The 20,642-nt window shown below is 36.3% G+C and overlaps 1 protein-coding gene across 2 annotated transcripts in view; it reads right to left on the reverse strand.

The window, feature by feature from the left end:
* Nucleotides 1–20,642, reverse strand: part of SCLT1 (sodium channel and clathrin linker 1) — a 249,843-nt gene that overhangs the window by 78,398 nt on the left and 150,803 nt on the right. For both annotated transcript variants that reach the window (XM_036853901.1, XM_036853902.1), the window contains exons 15-16: nt 8,382–8,456; nt 6,326–6,471 (exon numbers count right to left, since the gene is read on the reverse strand). In XM_036853901.1, the coding sequence (XP_036709796.1) occupies nt 6,326–6,471; nt 8,382–8,456 (221 nt within the window). The remainder of the gene's footprint in view (nt 1–6,325; nt 6,472–8,381; nt 8,457–20,642) is intronic.

Genomic DNA, 20,642 nt, shown 5'->3' on the forward strand with positions numbered 1-20,642 from the left:
TATCTCTTTGAAACAATGATTTTGTTGCCTTTGGATCTATACCCAGAAATAGGATTGTTGGATCATATGGCAGTTCTATTTTTAATTTTTTGAGGCACCTCCATACTGTTTTCCATAGTGGCTGTACTAATCTACATTCTCACCAACAGCGTAGAAGGGTTCTCCCTTCTCCACATTCTTGCCAACACTTGTTATCTTTTGTCTTTTTGACAACAGCCATCCTAACAGGTGTGAGGTAATACCTCACTGTGGGTTTGATTTGCATTTCCCTGATAATAAGTGATGATGAGTACCTTTTGATATATCTATTGGATGTCTATGTCTTCTTCTGGGAAAAATCTGTTCAGGTCCTTTGCTCAATTTATGTGTTTTTTTCTTTTTTCTTTTTTTTTTTTTGCTATTGAGTTGTTAAGTTTATTACATATTTTGGAAATTAACTCCATATCAGATGTATTATTGGCAAACATTTTTTCCTATTTCATAGGTTGTCTCTTCACTCTGTTGACTGTTTTCTTTGCTATGCAGAAAGTTCTTAGTTTGATGTAATTCCACTGGTCTATTTTTGCTTTTGTTACCTGTACTTGTGGGGTCATATTCAAAAAAACCGCTGCCAAGACCAACGTCAAGAAGCTTTTTCCCTATGTTTTCTTCTGGTAATTTTATAGTTTCAGAACATACATTTAAGCCTTTAATCCATTATGACCTTATTTTTGTACATGGTGTGACATAAGGGTCCAATTTTTCTTCTACATGTGGATATCCAGTTTTCCCAGCACCATTTATTGAACAGACTATCCTTTCTCCACGTGTGTTCTTGGCACCCCTGTCAAAGATCCAGTGACTACCAATGTGTGTATTTATTTCTGCACTCTCTACTCTGTGCCATAATCTATACATCTGTTTTATGCCAGTATTGTACTGTTTTGATTACTAAAGCTTTGTAATATATTTTGAAATCAGGAAGTGTGATGCATCCAGTTTTTTGTTCTTGCTCCAGACTGCTTTGGCTATTCAGAGTCTTTTGAGGTTCATTATGAATTTTAGGACTTTTTTCTATTTCTGTGAAAACACCATTGGAAATTTGATAGGGATTTTATTGAATCTATAGATGGCTTTGTGTAGTATGGACATTTTAATGTTATTGCTTCGTTCAGTTTATAAACACATCTTTATATTTATTTGTGACTTTGTCAACTTACTTCCTCAATGTTTTTTAGTTTTCAGTGTACAGGTTTTTCACTTCCTTGGTTATAAATTCATTCTAAGCATTTTATTCTTTTTGGTGGTATTGTAAATGGAATTGTTAATTTCTTTTTCATATAGTTTGTTGTTAGTAAATTCATGTATTTGTTCTAATGGCTTTGTGGTTGAGTCTCCAGTTTTCAATATATGGGATCATGTCATCTGTAAACAAAGACAATTTTACTTCTCTTCCAATTTAGATACATTTTATATTTTCTTCTTGTCTAATTTCTCTAAGACATACTATGTTGAATAGAAGCAGCAAGAGTGGGCACTCCTGTCTTTTTCACGATCTTTAAAAAAAAACTTTCAGCTTTTCACCACAGGGTATGACATTAGTTGTGGGCTTGTTATATATGGCCTTTACTATGTTGAGGAACACTTCTTCTACATCTAATTTGTTGAGAGTTTTTATTACGAATTATATTTTGTGAAATGCTTTTTCTGTATCTATTGAAATGATCATACGAATTTTATCCCTCATTCTTTAATGTGGTGTTGCATCACATTTATTGATCTGTGTATGTCAAAAGCATCCTTGCATCCTAGGTTTTAATCCCACTATGATCCTTTTAATACACTCTTGAGTTTTTTTTTTTTTTAGGATTTTTGCATTTATGTTCATCAGGGATATTAGCCTGTAATTTTATTTTCTTATAGTATCTTTGTCTTGCTTTGGTATCAGAGTAATGTTGGCCTCGTAAAATGAGTTTGGAAATGTTCTCTCTTTTTCAATTTTATGAAAGAGTTTAAGAAGGATTGGCATTAAATCTTCTTTAAATGTTTGGTAGAATTCATCAGTGAAGCCATCTGGTTCTGAATGTTTCAAAAATCCAAGGAGGTTTTTGATTACTGATTCAGTCTCCTTAAGAGTAACTGGTCTGTTCAGATTTTCTATTTCTCATATGGTTGTATGTTTCTAGTAATTTATCCATTTCTTCATGGTTGTCCAACTTGTTGGCATATCATTGTTCATGGTAGTCTCCTATGGTCCTTTATATTTGTGTGGTATCAGTGGTAATGTGCCCTCTTTTATTTCTGATTTTTATTTATTGAGTTTTCTCTCTTTTTTTCTTAGTCTAGTTACAGGGTTGTCAATTTTGTTTATCTTTTTAAAACACCAAGTCTTAGTTTGGTTGATCTTTTCTATTTTTTAAAAAAATTCTCTATTTCTGCTCTAATCTTTGTCATTTCCTTCCTTCTCCTAACTTTGGGCTTAGTTTTTTCTTCTTTTTCTAGTTCCTTAAGGTGTAAAGTTGGGTTGTTTATTTGAGATCTTTTTTTTCTTAATGTAGGGCATTTATCACTGTAAACTTTCTGTTAAGAACTGGTTTTACTGCATCTCATAAGTTTGGTATATTTTGTTTCTATTTTTGTTTGTCTCAAGATATTTATTGATTTCCTGTTTGATTTCTTCTTTGACCCACTGGTCGCTCAGGAGTGTGATATTTAATTTCCACCTATTTGTTAATTTTTCACTTTTTCTCCTGTTACTGCATTTCAGTTTCATACCATTGTGGTTGGAAAAGATACTTGATATAATTTCAGTCTTCTTAAATTTGGTAAGACTTACATTGTGGCCTATCATATGATCTATTCTGGAGAATGTTCTGTGCATGCTTGAGAAGAATGTGTACTGTGTTGCTGTTGTATAGAACGTTGTTAGGTCTATTTGTTCTTTAGCATTGCCCAAATGTGCTGTCTTCTTATTGATTTTCTGTCTGGATGATCTACCTATTGCTGAAAGTGAGGTATTGAGGTTCCTTAGTATCATTGTTTGCCCTCTATTTCTCCCTTCAGTTGTTAATATTTGCTTTATTATACTTAGGTGCTCTGATGTTGAGTGCATATAGTGTTATGATTGTTATTTTCTCTTGACAAATTAACCCTTTTATCATTATAAAATGAGCATCTTTGGTCTTGTGATAGTTTTTTACTTAAAGTCTACTTTGTCTGATATAAGACACCCTGCTATCTTTTGGGTACCCATTTGCATGGACTATCTTTTGCAGTCCTGTAACTTTTAGTCTATGTGTTTCCTCATATTTAAAATCAGTCCCTGGTAGGCAGTGTATAGCTGGAACTTGATTTTTAATCCATTGAGCCTCTCTATGTATTTTCATTGGAGAATTTAATCCACTTACATTAAAAGTCATTATTAATAGGTAAGGACATAACTATTGCCATTTTGTTAATTGTTGTCTGTTTTGTAGTTCCTTGGTTCCTTTATTACCATTTTGTTGTCTTCTTGTTGATTTTTGTACTATGCTTTCATTCCCTTATCGTTTGTGTACCTATTACACATTTTTTCTTTGTGATTGGCATGAGGCTTACATGAAACATCTTAGAGTTAGTCTATTTTAACCTGGTAACAACTTAACTTCAATCACATAAAAATCTCTACAATTTTACTTCTCTGCTCTCTCACATTTTATGTTACTGATGTATAATTTACATCTTTTTATATTGTATATCCATTAACACATTATTGTACCTACTGTTATTCAAAAATTTTTTTATCTTTTAGCTTCTATACTAGAGTTAAAAGTGATTATGTACCACCATTACAGTGTTAGGAGTATTCTGAATTTGACTATATACTTATCTTTACAACTAAAGGTTTATACTTTCATGTTTTTAAGTTGCTAATCAGTGCCCTTTCATTTCAACTTGAAAAACGCCCTTTATTATTTCTTGTACAATAAGTCTAGTGTGATGAACTTCCTTTTGATCTCTTTTTTTCTGGGAAAGTTTTTATCTCTACTTTGTTTCTGATGGAGAGCTTTGCTGAGTATAGTATTCTTGGTTCCCAGTTTTTTCTTTCAGCACTTTGAATATATTAAGCCACTCTCTCTTGGCCTGCAAGATTTCTTCTGAGAAATCCATTGATAGTTTTATGCAGGGGTTGAAGGAGTCCCTTGTATGTGATGAGTCCCTTTTCTCTTCCTGTTTTCAAATTCTCTTTTTTTCTTTGACTTTTGACATTTTGATTATAATGTATCAAATGAAGCTCTTGATGTTCATTCTATTTGTTGTTCTTTGGTCATCATGGATCTGGATGTTCATTACTCTCCCCAGATTTGGGAAGTTTTCTGTTATTATTTCTTTAAATAAACTTTCTACCCCTTTCTCATTCTTTGCTCCTTCCAGGATTTTCATAATGTGGATACTGATTCACTTCAAGATGTCCCATAAATCATGTAGGTTTTCTTCCCTCTTTTTTCATTCTTTTTTCTTTTCTTCTCATTGCATGATTTCAAATGACCAATCTTCGAGTTTGCTGATTTTTCTTCTGCATGACCAAGTCTGCTGATAAAGCTCTCTGTTGAATTTTTCAGTTCAATCGCTGTATTCTTCAGCTCCAGGATTTCTGATTGGTTCTTTTATGGTTTCAATTTCTTTGTTAAACTTCTCATTTTGTTCATGTATTGTTCTCCTGATTTCATGTAGTTGACCATCTGTGTTCATTAAGTTTCCTTAAGACAGTTATTTTTAATTTTTTGTCAACAAATGGATCTCCATTTGTTTTGGGTGGATTACTAGAGTCTTATTAGTTTTCTTTGGTGGTGTCATATTTGCTTGATTCTTTGTTGCTATCTGTGCATTTGAAGGAGCAGACTCCTCTTCCAGTCTTTAGACTGGTTTTGGCAGCTAAAGACCTTCTCCTGTCTTGTCTCAGGACTGATGGGACTGCCTCTGGGATCACAGCTAAGCGGGACTGAAACCATGTCATGTGGCTGTTGCCAGGTCCATGGCTGGCAGACCTGTAACCAGGGGTGCAGTCAGGTGTTGTGTCTGTTAGGATTCTAAAGTGCTCCTGCCATGTTCACTGGGCTGGCCTATGGGCAGGCAGAACTGCTTCTGGACTGTGGTAGGGTGGGACTAGAGCTGGGTCACAGACTGCTTCAGGGATCATAGTCAGGTCTGAGGCCTGTAATGGGGGCATCTACAGGAGTGGCTTCTGCTGGGTCCCTTGGGTGAATCCCTGGCCATGTAAGACTGCCTCAAACTGTGGTAGAACAGGGCTGGATCCATGTCTTGTGGCTTTTGTTGGGTGTGCAGTCTGGTCCATCACTGGCAGACTTGTTACCAGGGGCACAGTCAGGTGTGGCTTCCAGTGGGTCCATTAGTGCTCCCGTGAGGTTACTGGGCTGGTTCCCGGGTGGGCAGCATTATGTTTGGGCTGCAGGAGAGTGGAACTGGAGCTGGGTAATGGGAATGCTTTGGGGGACACAGTCAGGTTTGAGGTTGGCAGACCTATTACTGAGAGTACCTATAAGGGTTCCTTGGGAAGGGGCTAGGTGCGGGATCGGGCAAGGAGGGCTGGAGCCAAATCCACAGGAAGATGGGGCTGCTTTGGGTTCATAGGTGGGACCACAGTTGGAGGGCCTGCCACTGGTGTGCAGGCCTGCCTCCTCATTTTTGGGCTCCACTAAGGCTTTGCAACCTCCTACCTGGATTCCAGTGCTCCCACAAAGGCATTTTTGTCTATGGATGCCTGCCAAATATTTGTTTCTGTGGAGAGACATGGGCTGGGGACCTCCTATTCTGCCATACTGCTGATATCATTCCTCTTTATTTTTAAAATACCTATTAAACATATTCTATAACAGAGATCGAAACTTCATGCAACTTAAGTAAGTTTTACTATAATAAGTAATACTCTGGGGGGAAAAGGTAGAGAAATATTCAGAATGGATAGGCCAGATTATAAATTTATCATTTTAATAGACAATGTAATAAATACAAATGATGGATTATTACTGAATATTCAATACCTCTAAACTGAATATATAAGCAATAAATATAAGCAGACTGCTGTAATAGCTGCATAGTTAGTATGAAAAAAGTGATCTTATGAACATCCTATTTAACTGCCAGAAACAAGAAACTTAAAATAAAATGGTACAGCATTGTATCTTTTCTTCCTGAAGAAATTAGTTTTCAAAAATAATCTTGAAAAAAAATTCTATTCGGTGCTAAAAAGTCTTTTTTCAACATAAGATATAATTATGAGTCCTATAAAAAATAAAAAATCTGTCAAAAATTGTATGAATTCTGAAAATCCAAAAGAATAACTTACTTTATTTCAAGTTGTTTGATTTTATTTTCTGCTGTCTTAAGTCTTAGCTGAAGATCATCTTTTGAACGCTCTGCAACCAGGCATCTTTGGTGCATTTCTTCTAGTTTTCTGTAATCATTTTCATTTATTCTGCCTTCAAGGTAAATCTGCAGAAGAGGCTTATATGTATACTACTCTGCACAAGGAAATTATCTTAAGAAATTATACAGTTTAGAAACTGAAATAAATGATGAGAAATAAAAACTCATGATCATGTGTTCATCTGTCCCATTATAACATTAAAATATATCAATAATTAATTTTGGTTGTTTCATATTTACAAAATAAAATGCTGAAAACTGACATATAAAGTAATTGCTTATTTTTTGAAATTATTCAGGCTCATTGTACTATTCAAATAGTTTTAATAAATGTTAGAAAGAAATATAAAATAGCTGAAATTAAAAAAATACTCTAAATGTTACCACTTGGAGACAACTGCTTTGATTCTTTGATGAACACTTTTAAGACAATTCTGTATTGCAATATTCAAAAGTACAGACACATACTGTGGTGCAATGAGTAGAACTATCTGAAGGTGAGTCCAGAATCTCACTCTAGGTTAACCAGACAATGATCTAGCTGAAATGGGGGTTTCCCCTTCCCTAGCAGAAGTGGTTGTATTCAAGCTCTGCTTCCTGTGAGACTGGGCTTCCACCTATGACAGAGAGGCAGTAGCATCCCATGAACTGCAAGGTCTCCAGGTGCTAGGCAGTTCACATTTTCAGACACACCCTACACACAAGTACCCTCCAATCCAGAATGCTTGGCCAAGTAACCTGTATCTTCTCCCACTGACAAGACTGCTTTGTCACTCCTGCTCTACAAAAAGACAGAGTATCAAAATGTCAATGTCCTGCTACTAAAATACAGACCTATACTGCAGGACTAGCAGTATTTTGACTATAGCATACTTGTCTGTGGAACAGTGGGAGAAGAGAAAGCTGTGACTTTTCTTTACCTGTTGCCTTTAGCCTTGTAGGTTTTACATTTCCCCAATAAAGCCTATTCCTTAACGTATGCCATGTTATATTAAAAATATTCATCTCAAACCCTGATGGCAGGTCCAATCTAAATGGGACCTATTCCTATTCCATAACAGAGGGAAACTCAGAAGGGATCAACCTTGTAGGAGTGGTGACCATGAATGGCCTACCCTGAACATAATATGTATATTTCTTTTTTCTTCCCCCACAAATGGGATTATATACTATATTCTCCTTTGTAAATTACTCTTTTATTATCTGATGTTGTCATAATCTTTTTATGTCAATAATACAGATATAACACATGTTTTTTATAACACATATAGCTCTTCTTTGAAAATCAAACTCTGACTCTACCATTTACTATTTTTTTAACATTGGGTAAATTACTTAACCTCTCTATGAAAGTTCCTAATGCAGCACCTAAAACACAATTTGATTTGCTGAATCAAATTTAGCTCTTTTTCTCCCCAAGGTATTTTAAAAGAGTGGGATATTTACTGCTAAATAAAAAAAGTTATCTAAGTAAGAAATAAATTTCAAACTATAGACTTCTTGCAATATTCTTTCTCAAATGTCACTGGGGTAAATATTCTTTCCTAACTATGATTAAAAATCTGTATTTTTAAAAAGGTAAAAATCATAGCAATTTATAATTTTTTTGATTATATATACTTTTTATATTTATAGATGGCCTACACCCAATAAGAGTTGGCAGAAAATTTAAAAAGAGAAGACAAAATAAAATTTAATATTGGGATGAGGTCTAAGCAAGGAATACAGTTACTTTGTAAAATTTATACTTTTAAGTAAAAAGTTCAAATAATGTGGCCACTCTTGTTAAGAAATGTATACAGGCAATACCAGTACTTAAACGCAGATTCTGAAAATATTCCAAGCAAATAAAAGCACTCACCAGGAGAATACTTATAATATAGGGGTTGCTAGTAGATAGTATGATGAAAGCAGACAGTAATGTTGAATACTTGCAGTTGGGTTTTAGGTAGTTATTTTTTCCTTTTTCTCTTTACCTTTTCTAGTTCTTCTTCCACTGCTTTTTTCTCCCTAATGGCTCGTTCAATTTGGCCTTGTTTTTCAGCACACTCCTATAAATTCAAATCATGTTGTAAATAAATATATTTGTAAAACCTTAAGAAAAATGGGGAAAAATAGAAAAGGAAAATGATATGTTCATAATTAAGAATACCACACTTACCCTTATTTGTATAGCAGGACCATACTGATTATTAGGGAAAAAAAACAAACAAAAAACTCAAATCATCAAAGAACTACCTATCTCAGGATTTCAGAGATCACCTCTGGCATAGAATGCCAAGGAGTTCTAAGTAAACATACTAGATAGAAAATAGAGGCTGAGGGATTCTGGGGAGAAAAAATAAATGAGACCCCTTTCTCATATTACAGTTTTCCTTTTCATATACTCTTACCACATATTTTAAAAGGTAACATAGAACTAGACAGTGACACAACACCACAGGATAACCTATGGCCTAAAAGATGCATGGGTATATAAATTCTAGAACAGTTAATTTTCTTTTGCAAAACTTATAAGCAGCCAGTGGACATAGTAAAAATATTTTATTAACATGAACATAAAACATTTCTGACTCGAAAGGTTTTAATCAGTAAAATCAAACAAGCATATCAATACTCAATAAAATTTAAAATTTTGCAAATGAGACTGAAACTAAGAACAATCATTATAACGACTGGCTCTTCACAGCTATTTGTTTTTCTCTATGTATTTTTGAGAATGGGTGTGGTTATTTTCTACTATTACGCTCTGGATGAACCTGCTTTGTTGACAGTACACTGCTAATATTCAATTATCTTTATCATAACTTTATTTTACAGAAATACTATATAACAGCATGTTTTTAAAGTTCAAAATAAGCTTCTAAGTTATGACCCCAAATTAATGAACTCTGATTATAATGAAGATCTTTAAACCTATGTTGTAAATAAGATTATTAATCTAAATTTATCTTTTATTAAGATAGAACTGTTAGTGTATAAGATATGTAACTTTTTTTTTTTTTAACATCTTTATTGGAGTGTAATTGCTTTACAGTGGCGTGTTAGTTTCTGATGTATAACAAAGTGAATCAGCTATACATATACATATATCCCCATATCTCCTCCCTCTTGCGTTTCCCTCCCACGCTCCCTATCCCACCCCTCTAGGTGGACATAGAGCACTGAGCTGATCCCCCTGTGCTATGTGGCTGCTTCCCAGTAGCTACCTATTTTACAACTGGTAGTGTATATATGTTCATGCAACTCTCTCACTTCAAACTTACCCTTCCCGCTCCCCATGTCCTCAAGTCCACTCTCTACGGCTGCATCTTTATTCCTGTCCTGACCCTAGGTTCTTCAGAACCATGATTCTTTTATTTTTTAGATTCCATATATATGTGTTAGCATATGGTACTAATTTTTCTCTTTCTGACTTACTTCACTCTGTATGACAATCTCTAGGTTCATTCACCTCACTACAAATAACTCAATTTTGTTTCTTTTTATGGCTGAGTAATACTCCATTGTATATATGTGCCACATCTTCATTATCCACTCATCTGTCAATGGACACTTAGGTTGCTTCCATGTCCTGGCTATTGTAAATAGTGTTGCAATGAACATTGTGGTACATGAATTTTTGAATTATGGTTTCCTCAGGGTATGTGCCCAGTAGTGAGATTGCTGGGTCATATGGTAATTCTATTTTTAGTTTTTTAAGGAAACTCCATACTGTTCTCCATAGTGGCTGTATCAATTTACATTCCCACCAACAGTGCAAGAGGGTTCCCTTTTCTCCACACCCTCTCCAGCGTTTATTGCTTCTAGATTTTTTGATGATGGCCATTCTGACTCGTCTGAGGTGATACCTCATTGTAGTTTTGATTTGCATTTCTCTAATGATGAGTGATGTTGAGCATTCTTTTATGTACTTGTTGGCAAGCTGTACATCTTCTTTGGAGAAATGTCTATTTAGGTCTTCTGCCCATTTTTGGATTGGGTTGTTTGTTCTTTGATATTGAGGTGCATGAGCTGCTTGTATATTTTGGAGATTAATCATTCGTCAGCTGCTTCGTTTGCAAATATTTTCTCCCATTCTCAGGGTTGTCTTTTCGTCTTGTTTATGGTTTGCTTTGCTGTGCAAAAGCTTTTAAGTTTCATTAGGTCCCATTTGTTTATTTCTGTTTTTATTACCATTCCTCTAGGAGGTGGGTCAAAAATGATCTTGCTGTGATCTATGTCATAGAGTGTTCTGCTTATATTTTCCACTAAGAGTTTTACAGTGTCTGTCCTTACATTTAGGTCTTTAATCCATTTTGAGTTTATTTTTGTGTATGGTGTTAGGGAGTGTTGTAGTTTCATTCTTTTACATGTAGCTGTCCAGTTTTCCCCGGACCATTTATTGAAGAGGCTGTTGTTTCTCCACTGTAGATTATCTTTATCAAAGATAAGGTGACCATATGTACGTGGGTTTATCTCTGGGCATTCTATCCTGTTCCATTGATCCATACTTCTGTTTTTGTGCCAGTACCATACTGCCTTCATTACTGTAGCTTTGTACTATAGTCTGAAGTCAGGGAGCCTAAGTCCTCCAGCTCCGTTTTCCTTTCTCAAGATTGCGTTGGCTATTCGGGGTCTTTTGTGTTTCCATACAAATTGTGAAATTTTTTGCTCTAGTTTTGTGAAAAATGCCATTGGTACTTTAATAGGGATTGCATTCAATCTGTAGATTGCTTGCGGTAGTAGAGTCATTTTCACAATGTTGATTCTTCCAATCCAAGAACATGGTATATCTCTCCATCTGTTTGTATCATCTTTAATTTTTTTCATCAGTGTCTTATAGTTTTCTGCATACAGGTCTTTTGTCTCCTTATGTAGGTTTATTCCTAGGTATTTTATTCTTTTTGCTGCAGTGGTAAATGGGAGTGTTTCCTTAATTTCTCTTTCAGATTTTTCATCCTTAGAGTATAGGAATGCAAGAGATTTCTGTGCACTAATTTTGGATCCTACTACTTTACCAAATTCATTGATTAGCTCTAGTAGTTTTCTGGTAACATCTTTAGCATCCTCTATGTATAGTATCATGTCATCTGCAAATAGTGACATTTTTCATTCTTCTTTTCCAATTAGGATTCCTTTTATTTCTTTTTCTTCTCTGACTGCTGTGGCTAAAACTTCCAAAACTATGTTGAATAATAGTGGTGAGAGTGGGCAACCCTGTCTTCTTCCTGATGTTAGTGGAAATGCTTTCAGTTTTTCACCATTGAGAACAATGTTGGCTGTGGGTTTGTCATATATGGCCTTTATTATGTTGAGGTAAGTTCCCTCTATGCTTACTTTCTGGAGCGTTTTTAACAAATGGATGTTGAATTCTGTCGAAAGCTTTTTCTGAATCTATTGAGATGATGATAAGGTTTTTCTCCTTCAATTTGTTAATATGGTGTAACACATTGATTGATTTGTGTATATTGAAGAATCCTTGCATTCCTGGGATAAACCCCACTTGATCATGGTGTATGATCCTTTTAATGTGGTGTTGGATTCTGTTTGCTAGTATTTTGTTGAGGATTTTTGCATCTATGTTCATCAGTGATATTGGCCTGCAGTTTTCCTTCTGTGTGACAACTTTGTCTGGTTTTGGTATCAGGGTGATGGTGGCCTCGTAGAATGAGTTTGGGAATGTTCCTCCCTCTGCGATATTTTGGAAGAGTTTGAGAAGGATAGGTGTTAGCTCTTCTCTAAATACTTGATAAGAATTCGCCTGTGAAGCCATCTGGTCCTGGGCTTTTGTGTGTTGGAAGATTTTTAATCACAGTTTCAATTTCATTGCTTGTGATTGGTCTGTTTATATTTCCTCTTTCTTCCTGGTTCAGTCTCGGAAGGCTGTGTTTTTTTAAGCCTTTGTCCATTTCCTCCAGGTTGTCCATTTTACTGGCATACAGTTGCTTGTAGTAATCTCTCATGATCCTTTGTATTTCTAGTGTCAGTTGTTACTTCTCCTTTTTCAATTCTAATTCTCTTCATTTGAGTCTTCTCCCTTTTTTGCTGGATGAGTAGTACGGCTAATGGTTTATTAATTTTTTTAATCTTCTCAAAGAACCAGCTTTTAGTATTATTGATCTTTGCTATCGTTTCCTTCATTTCCTTTTCATTTATTTCTGATCTGATCTTTATGATTTCTTTCCTTCTGCTAACTTTGGGGGTTTTTTGTTCTTCTTTCTCTAAATGTTTTAGGTGTAAGGTTAGGTTGTTTGTTTGAGATGTTTCTTGTTTGTTGAGGTAGTATTGTATCGCTATAAACTTCCCTCTTAGAACTGCTTTTGTGCTTTCGTTGCATCCCATAGGTTTTGGGTCATCATGTTTTCATTGTCATTTGTTTCTAGGTATTTTTTCATTTCCTCTTTGATTTCTTCAGTGATCTCTTGGTTATTTAGTAGCGTATTGTTTAGCCTCCATATGTTTGTATGTTTTGCAGTTTTCTTCCTGTAATTGATATTTAGTCTCATAGCGTTGTGGTCGGAAAAGATACTTGATACGATTTCAATTTTCTTAAATTTACCAGGGCTTGATTTGTGACCCAAGATATGATCTATCCTGGAGAATGTTCCATGAGCACCTGAGAAGAAAGTGTATTTTGTTGTTTTTGGATGGAATGTCCTGTAAGTATCAACTAAGTCCATCTTGTTTAATGTATCATTTAAAGCTTGTGTTTCATTTTTTTCATTTTGGATGATCTATCTATTGGTGAAAGTGGGGTGTTAAAGTACCCTTCTATTATTGTGTTACTGTCAATTTCCCCTTTTATGGCTGTTAGCATTTGCCTTATGTATTGAGGTGCTCCTATGATTGGGTGCATAGATATTTACAATTGTTATTTCTTCTTCTTGGATTGATCCCTTGATCATTATGTAGCGTCCGTCTTTGTCTCTTGTAATAGTCTTTATTTTAAAGACTATTTTGTCTGATATGAGAATTGCTACTCCAGCTTTCTTTTGATTTCCATTTGCATGGAATAACTTTTTCCATCCCCTCACTTTCAGTCTGTATGTGTCCCTAGGTCTGAAGTGGGTCTCTTGTAGACAGCATATATACGGGTCTTGTTTTAGTATCCATTCAGGCAGTCTGTGTCTTTTGATTGGAGCATTTAATCCATTTACATTTAAGGTAATCCTCGACATGTATGTTCCCATTACCACTTTCTTAATTGTTTTGAGTTTGTTATTGTAGGTCTTTTCCTTGTCTTGTTTTTCCTGCCTAGAGAAGTTCCTTTAGCATTTGTTGTAAAGCTGGTTTGGTGGTGCTGAACTCTCTTAACTTTTGCTTGTCTGTAAAGGTTTTAATTTCTCCGTCAAATCTGAATGAGGTCCTTGCTGGGTAGAGTAATCTTGGTTGTAGGTTTTTCCCTTTCATCACTTTAAATATGTCCTGCCACTCCCTTCTGGCTTGCAGAGTTTCGGCTGAAAGATCAGCTGTTAACCTTATGGAGATTCCCTTGTATGTTATTTGTTGATTTTCCCTTGCTTCTTTTAGTATTTTTTCTTTTTATTTAATTTTTGATAGTTTGAGTAATATGTGTCTTGGTGTGTTTCTCCTTGGATTTATCCTGTATGGGACTCTGCGCTTCCTGGACTTGATTGACTATTTCCTTTACCATATTAGGGAAGCTTTCAACTATAATCTCTTCAAATATTTTCTCAGTCCCTTTCTTTTTCTCTTCTTCTTCTGGGACCCCTATAATTCGAATGTTCGTGCGTTTACTGTTGTCCCAGAGGTCTGTGATACTGTCCTCAATTCTTTTCATTATTTTTTCTTTATTTTGTTCTGCGGTAGTTATTTCCACTCTTTTATCTTTCAAGTCACTTATCCGTTCTTCTGCTTCAGTTTTTCTGCTATTGATTCCTTCTAGAGAATTTTCAATTTCATTTATTGTGTTGTTCATTATTGTTTATTTGCTCTTTAGTTCTTCTAGGTCCTTGTTAAATGTTTCTTGTATTTTCTCCATTCTATTTTGAAGATTTTGGATCATCTTTACTATCATTACTCTGAATTCTTTTTCAGGTAGACTGCCTATTTCCTCTTCAATTGTTTGCTGTGGTGGGTTTTTACGTTGCTCCTTCATCTGCTGTGAATTTCTCTGTCTTCTCATTTTGCTTAACTTACTACATTTGGGGTCTCCTTTTCACAGGCTGCAGGTTTGTAGTTCCCGTTGTTTTTGGTGTCTGCTCCTAGTGGGTAAGGTTGGTTCAGTGGCTTATGTAGGCTTTCTGGTGGAGGGGACTGGTGCCTGTGTTCTGGTGGATGAGGCTGGATGTTGTCTTTCTGGTGGGCAGGGCCGTGTCTGTTGGTGTGTTTTGGGGTTTCTGTGAACTTATGATTTTAGGCAGCCTCCCTGCTAATGCGTGGAGTTGTGTTCCTCTCTTGCTAGTTTTTCGGCATAGGGTGTCTAGCACTGTAGCTTGCTGGTCGTTGAGTAGAGCTGGGTCTTAGCATTGAGATGGAGATCTCTGGGAGAGCTTTCGCCATTTGATATTATGTGGGGCTGGGAGGTCTCTGGTGGCCAATGTCCTGAAGTCAGCTCTCCCACTTCAGAGGCTCAGGCCTGACATCCGGCCGGAGCACCAAGACCTTGTCAGCTACATGGCTCAGAAGAAAAGGGAGAAAAAAGAGAACGAAAGGCAGAAAAAAATTAAATAAAGTTATTAAAATAAAAAATAAGGAAAATATTTTTTAAAACCAAAAAATAAAAATGTAATAAAAGAAAAGGAAGGAAAGAAGAGAGCAACCGATCCAAAAAACAAATCCACCAATGATAACAAGCGCTAAAAACTATACTAAAAAAAAAAAAAAACGGACAGACAGAACTCTAGGACAAATGGTAAAAGCAAAGCTGTACAGAGAAAATCACCCAAAGAAGCATGCACCTACACATTCACAGAAAGAGAAAAAGGAAAATACACACACACACACACACACACACACACACACACACACACACACACACACACATATATATATATAAAAAGGAAGAGAGCAACCAAGTCAATAAACAAATCTAGCAATGATAATGGGCTCTAAATGCTAAACTAAGATAAACATAAAACCAGAGAAAAATTAGATGCAGAAAGCAAACCCCAAGTCTACAGTTGCTCCCAAAGTCCACCGCCTCAATTTTGGGATGATTCGTTGTGTATTCAGGTATTCCACAGATGCAGGTACCTCAAGTTGATTGTGGAGATTTAATCCGCTGCTCCTGAGGCTGCTGGGAGAAAGTTCCCTTTCTCTTCTTTGTTTGCACAGCTCCTGGGGTTCAGGTTTGGGTCTGGCCCCGCCTCTGCATGTAGGTCACCCTCTGGCGTCTGTTTTTCGCCCAGACAGGATGGGGTTAAAGTAGCAGCTGATTAGGGGGCTCTGGCTCACTCAGGCCAAGGGTAGGGAGGGATACAGAATGTGGGGTTAGCCTGTGGTGGTAGAGGCTGGTGTGATGTTGCAACAGCGTGAGGCGTGCCATTTGTTCTCCCAGGGAGGTTGCCCCTGGATCACAGGACCCTGGTGGTGGCGGGTTGCACAGGGTCCTGTGAGGGGAGGTGTGGATAGTGACCTGTGCTTGCACACAGGATTCTTGGTGGCTGCAGTAGCAGCCTTAGCGTCTCATGCCTGTCTCTGGTGTCTGCACTGATAGCCACGGCTTGCACCCATCTCTGGAGCTCGTTTAGGCGGTGCTCTGAAGCCCCTCTCCCCACGCACCTTGAAACAATGGTCTCTTGCCTCTTAGGCAGGTCCAGACTTTTTCCCGGACGCCCTCCTGGGTAGCTGGACGCACCCTCCTGTACGCACTAGCCCCTTCAGGCTGTGTTCATGCAGCCAATCCCAGTCCTCTCCCTGGGATCCAACCGCCGAAGCCCGAGCCTCAGCTCTCAGCCTCCACCCGCCCCGGCAGGTGAGCAGACAATCCTGTCAGGCTGGTCAGTGCTGGCTGGCACCAATCCTCTGTGCGGGAATCTCTCCGCTTTGTCCTCTGCATCCCTGTTTCTGCGCTGTCCTCCATGGCTCCGAAGCTTCCCCCCTGCCTACTCTCCGTCTCCGCCACTGAGGGGGCTTCCTAGTGTGTGGAAACTTTTCCTCCTTCACAGCTCCCTCCCAGAGGTGCAGGTACCCTTCCTATTCTTTTGTCTCTGTTTTTTCTTATTTTTTTGCCCTACCCAGGTACGTTGGGAGTTTCTTGCTTTTTGGGAAGTCTGAGGTCTTCTGCCAGGGTTCAGTAGGTGTTCTGTAGGAATTGCTCCACATGTAGATGTATTTTTGATGTATTTGTGGGGAGGAAGGTGATTTCCACGTCTTACTCCTCCACCATCTTGAAGGTCCCCCAAGAAATTTAACTTTAATGTTCCATATATATTCATACAATAAGTTGCTAATCTATGAAAAAGTAACTTTGTGGTGTGAAATTTGGGATTTCTCCTATGTTCATAACTCACCTCATGTAATTTTTTAATAGACTATTTTTTAAGAGCAGTTTAGCTTCACAGCAAAATTGAGGGGAAGTTACAGACTTCTCCTATACTTCCTGTCCCCATACATACATTGCCTTCCCTGTTATCAACATCCCATGATGGAGTGGTACATTTGTTAAAACTTATGTACCTACATCACACAATATTATCACCTAGAGGCGATAGTTTACATTAGCGTTCACTCTTGATGTTGTACATTTTATTGGTTTGGACAAATTTATAATGACATATATCCACCATTATAGTATCATATAAAGTAGTTTCACTGTCCTAAAAATTTTCTATGCTTTGCCTATACTTATTCATCTCTCTCTCTCTCCTCCTTAAGCCCTTGTAACCACTGATCTTTTTACTGTCTCCATAGTTTGCCTTTTCCAGAATGTCATATAGCTGGAATCATATATTATGTAACCTTTTCAGACTGGCTTCTTTAATTTAGTGATATGCGTTTAAGTTTCCTCCATGTCTTTTCATGGTGACGTAGCTCATTTCTTTTAAGTGCTGAATAATATTCTATTGTTTGGATGTACCAGTTTATTTACCCATCACCAAATGAAGGACATCTTGGTTGCTTCCAAGTTTTGGCAATTATGACAAAGGCTGATATAATATAAACATCCATGTGCAGGTTTTTTTGTGAACATAAGTTTTCAACTCCTTTGGCTAAATACAGAGGAATGCAACTGTTGGATCCTATAGTAAGAGTATATTTACTTTTGTAAGACAACAGCAAACTCCCTTCAAAAGTGGCTGTACCATTTTGCATTCCTACCAGCAATGAATGAGAGTTCCTCTTGCTCTTTGTCAGCATATGGTGGTGTCAGTGTTCTGGATTTTGGCCATTGTAATAGGTATATCTGGCACTTATTTGGTGTAACGAGTGGTACCTCATTGTTGTTTTAATTTGCATTTTTACATAGGATTTGGAGTATCTTTTCATTTACTTATTTGTCATCTGTAAATCTTCTTTGGTGAGGAGTCTGTTAAGGTCTTTGGCTCAATTTTTTAAATCAAGTTGTTTGTTTTCTTACTGTTGAGATTTAAGGATTCTTTGTATATTTTGGGTAATAGTCCTTTATTAGATATGGTGGTTTTTTTTGTAAATATTTTCTCCCAATCTATGATTTCAATTTTCATTTTCTTGATAGTGTCTTCCACAGAGCAGAAAAATTTAATTTTAATGAAGTCCAACTTACCAGTTGTTTCTTTCATGGATCATACCTTTGGTGTTGTAACTAAAAGCTCATTGCCAAACCCAAGATTATCTATATTTTTCTCCTATGTTATCTTCTAGGAGTTTTATAGTTTTGCATTTTACATTTAGGTCTGTGACCCATTTTGAATTAATTTTTATGTAAGGTCTGTATCCAGATTCATTCATGTGAATGCCTAATTGTTCTAGCACCATTTGTTAAAAAAAGGTTATCTTTGCTCCATTGTATTACCTCTGCTCCTTTGTCAAAGATCAGCTAACTGTATTCATGTGGGTCTATTTCTGGGTTCTGGGTTCTGTTCCATTGATCTATTTGTCTGTTGTTTCACTGATATCACCCTGTCTTGGTTACTGTAGGTTTCAAGTAAGTCTTGAAGTGTGGTACAGTGTCAGTCCTCTGACTTTGTTCTTCTTCTTCAATGTTGTATTGACTATTCTAGGTCTTTTGCCTCTCCATTCAAACTTTAGAATCAGCTTGCCAATATCCACAAAATAACCTGGTGGGATTTCAATTGGAATTGCACTAAATCTATAGATCAAGTTGGGAAGAAATGACATCTTGACAATATTGAGTCTTTTTATCCATGAACATGGGCTAGCCTCATTTATTTAGTTCTTCTTTGCGGTCTTTCATCAGAGTTTTGTAGTTTTCCTCATATATACTTGGTTAGATTTACACCTAACTATCTAATTTTGGGGGTGCTAATGCAAATGACAATGTGTAAATGACACTGTGTTTTTAATTTCAAATTCCACTTGTTTATTGCTGTTATATAGGAAAGCAATTGACTTTTGCATATTAACCTTGTATCCTACCACCTTGTTATAATCACTTCTTTGTTCCAGGGTTTTTTATTTTTTATTCTTTTGGACTTTTTACATAGACAATCATGCTATCTGAAAACAAATTCTTCTTTCCCAACCTGCATACCTTTTATTTCCTTTTCTGGGGGGGGTCAAACTGCATTAGCTAGTACTTCCAGTATGATCTTGAAAAGCAGTGGTGAGAGGGGACACCCTTGCCTTGTTCCTGATCTTAGTGGGAAAGCTTTCAGTTTCACAGCTGTAGGTTTTTTACAGATATTCTTTACAAAATTGAGGAAGTTTCCCTTTGTTCCTAGTTTACTGATTTTTTTTAATCATGAATGGGTGCTGGATTTTGTCAAATGCTTTTTCTGCATCTATGATATGATTCCCAAATGATTTTTAATGTAGATACTAATAATAAGGTTAGATCACACTTCTGGGTCTGGTGAGTAGCATATAAAGAAAGATATGTTATAAATGTGTTATGCATCTCTCTTTATCTAATCCACCATTTAACTGCCAAACGACAGTGGTTGAATATTTGCTTAACCTGAGATAACAAAGTTAAAATGAGACAGAAAAGTAGAAACCTTTAAGGAGAAATATAAGAATTCTATCAGAAATGCACTAAATACTAAAGCAAACATTTAAAATTACTATTAAAAGCTTTTCAGATATTAATCACCACCAATATTCCTACCTTTTGGAAAAGAAATGACCAAATGATACTAGAAATTTTTTCAAGAACTCATGGAGTGCTTCCAAAATCATACCCCCTTTATAGTGTACCATACCCACTTTATAGTGTACCATAAAGAAAGTCTCAACAAATATTAAGAATCAATATCATATAGACCATGACCTGTGGTCTCTATTTAACCAGATTAGAAATTAGTAATAAAAAGGAGTCTAAATATCCATGTATTTGGGAATTTGAAATTAGACTTCTAAAAAATTCATGGATCAAAAAAAAAGATCATAATGAATGTTTCATTTTACATGTATAAATTTGGGCGTTTATAATCAATCCTCTCCCTCATTTGCTATAGATTAGCAAAAAACCTCTGCTACTTGGCAGAAGTAAAACCTTGAGTATTTGAAGAGAAACATATGCTGCATATGTTGCTCTCCAAAGCGAAATATGTGGCTTGAGACAGACTCCCTCTGGCCTTTTCTTAAACCTATCCAAAAAATCTACACATTAACCTAAAATACAAGACTTTATCCTTCCTGCAAGCATAACTTAGCTTTGGGTTAGCTAAAGTATGCTTAACTTCCCTCCCTGACTTCATGTTTAGTGCACAGGTGGTAAAATTGGTAATGAAGAATAGAAATCAATAATCGACACTAGGTTATTATGCCTCAAACTGTAGTCTGAGTTTCCTGAGAAAATCTGCTTTTTGAAGTAGCTGAACATGTCTTTCTTCAAATATACCTCTAAATGCTTAATATTTCAAACACTTAAATTAGTACAGTTTTTTTCACCAAACCAACATGACATCAGATAATATATAATATCTTCAGAAAAATCCACTTAGCTATGAGTTACAAATGTTTTACTATAAATCCTAAGAAGCACGTTCTGTAATAATCTGAAATTATGTCTTCTTTTTACTCTAAAGTGAGTTTACATAGCTCTGGTTGTTACACAGCTAAGAGTTATTTTTAAAATCCCTGCAGGTCTTACCTAGTACACATTCCTAAATAGAAAGAAATAATGTTCT

This window comes from Balaenoptera musculus, chromosome 5 (assembly GCF_009873245.2).
Source record: "Balaenoptera musculus isolate JJ_BM4_2016_0621 chromosome 5, mBalMus1.pri.v3, whole genome shotgun sequence".
NCBI lineage: Eukaryota > Metazoa > Chordata > Mammalia > Artiodactyla > Balaenopteridae > Balaenoptera > Balaenoptera musculus.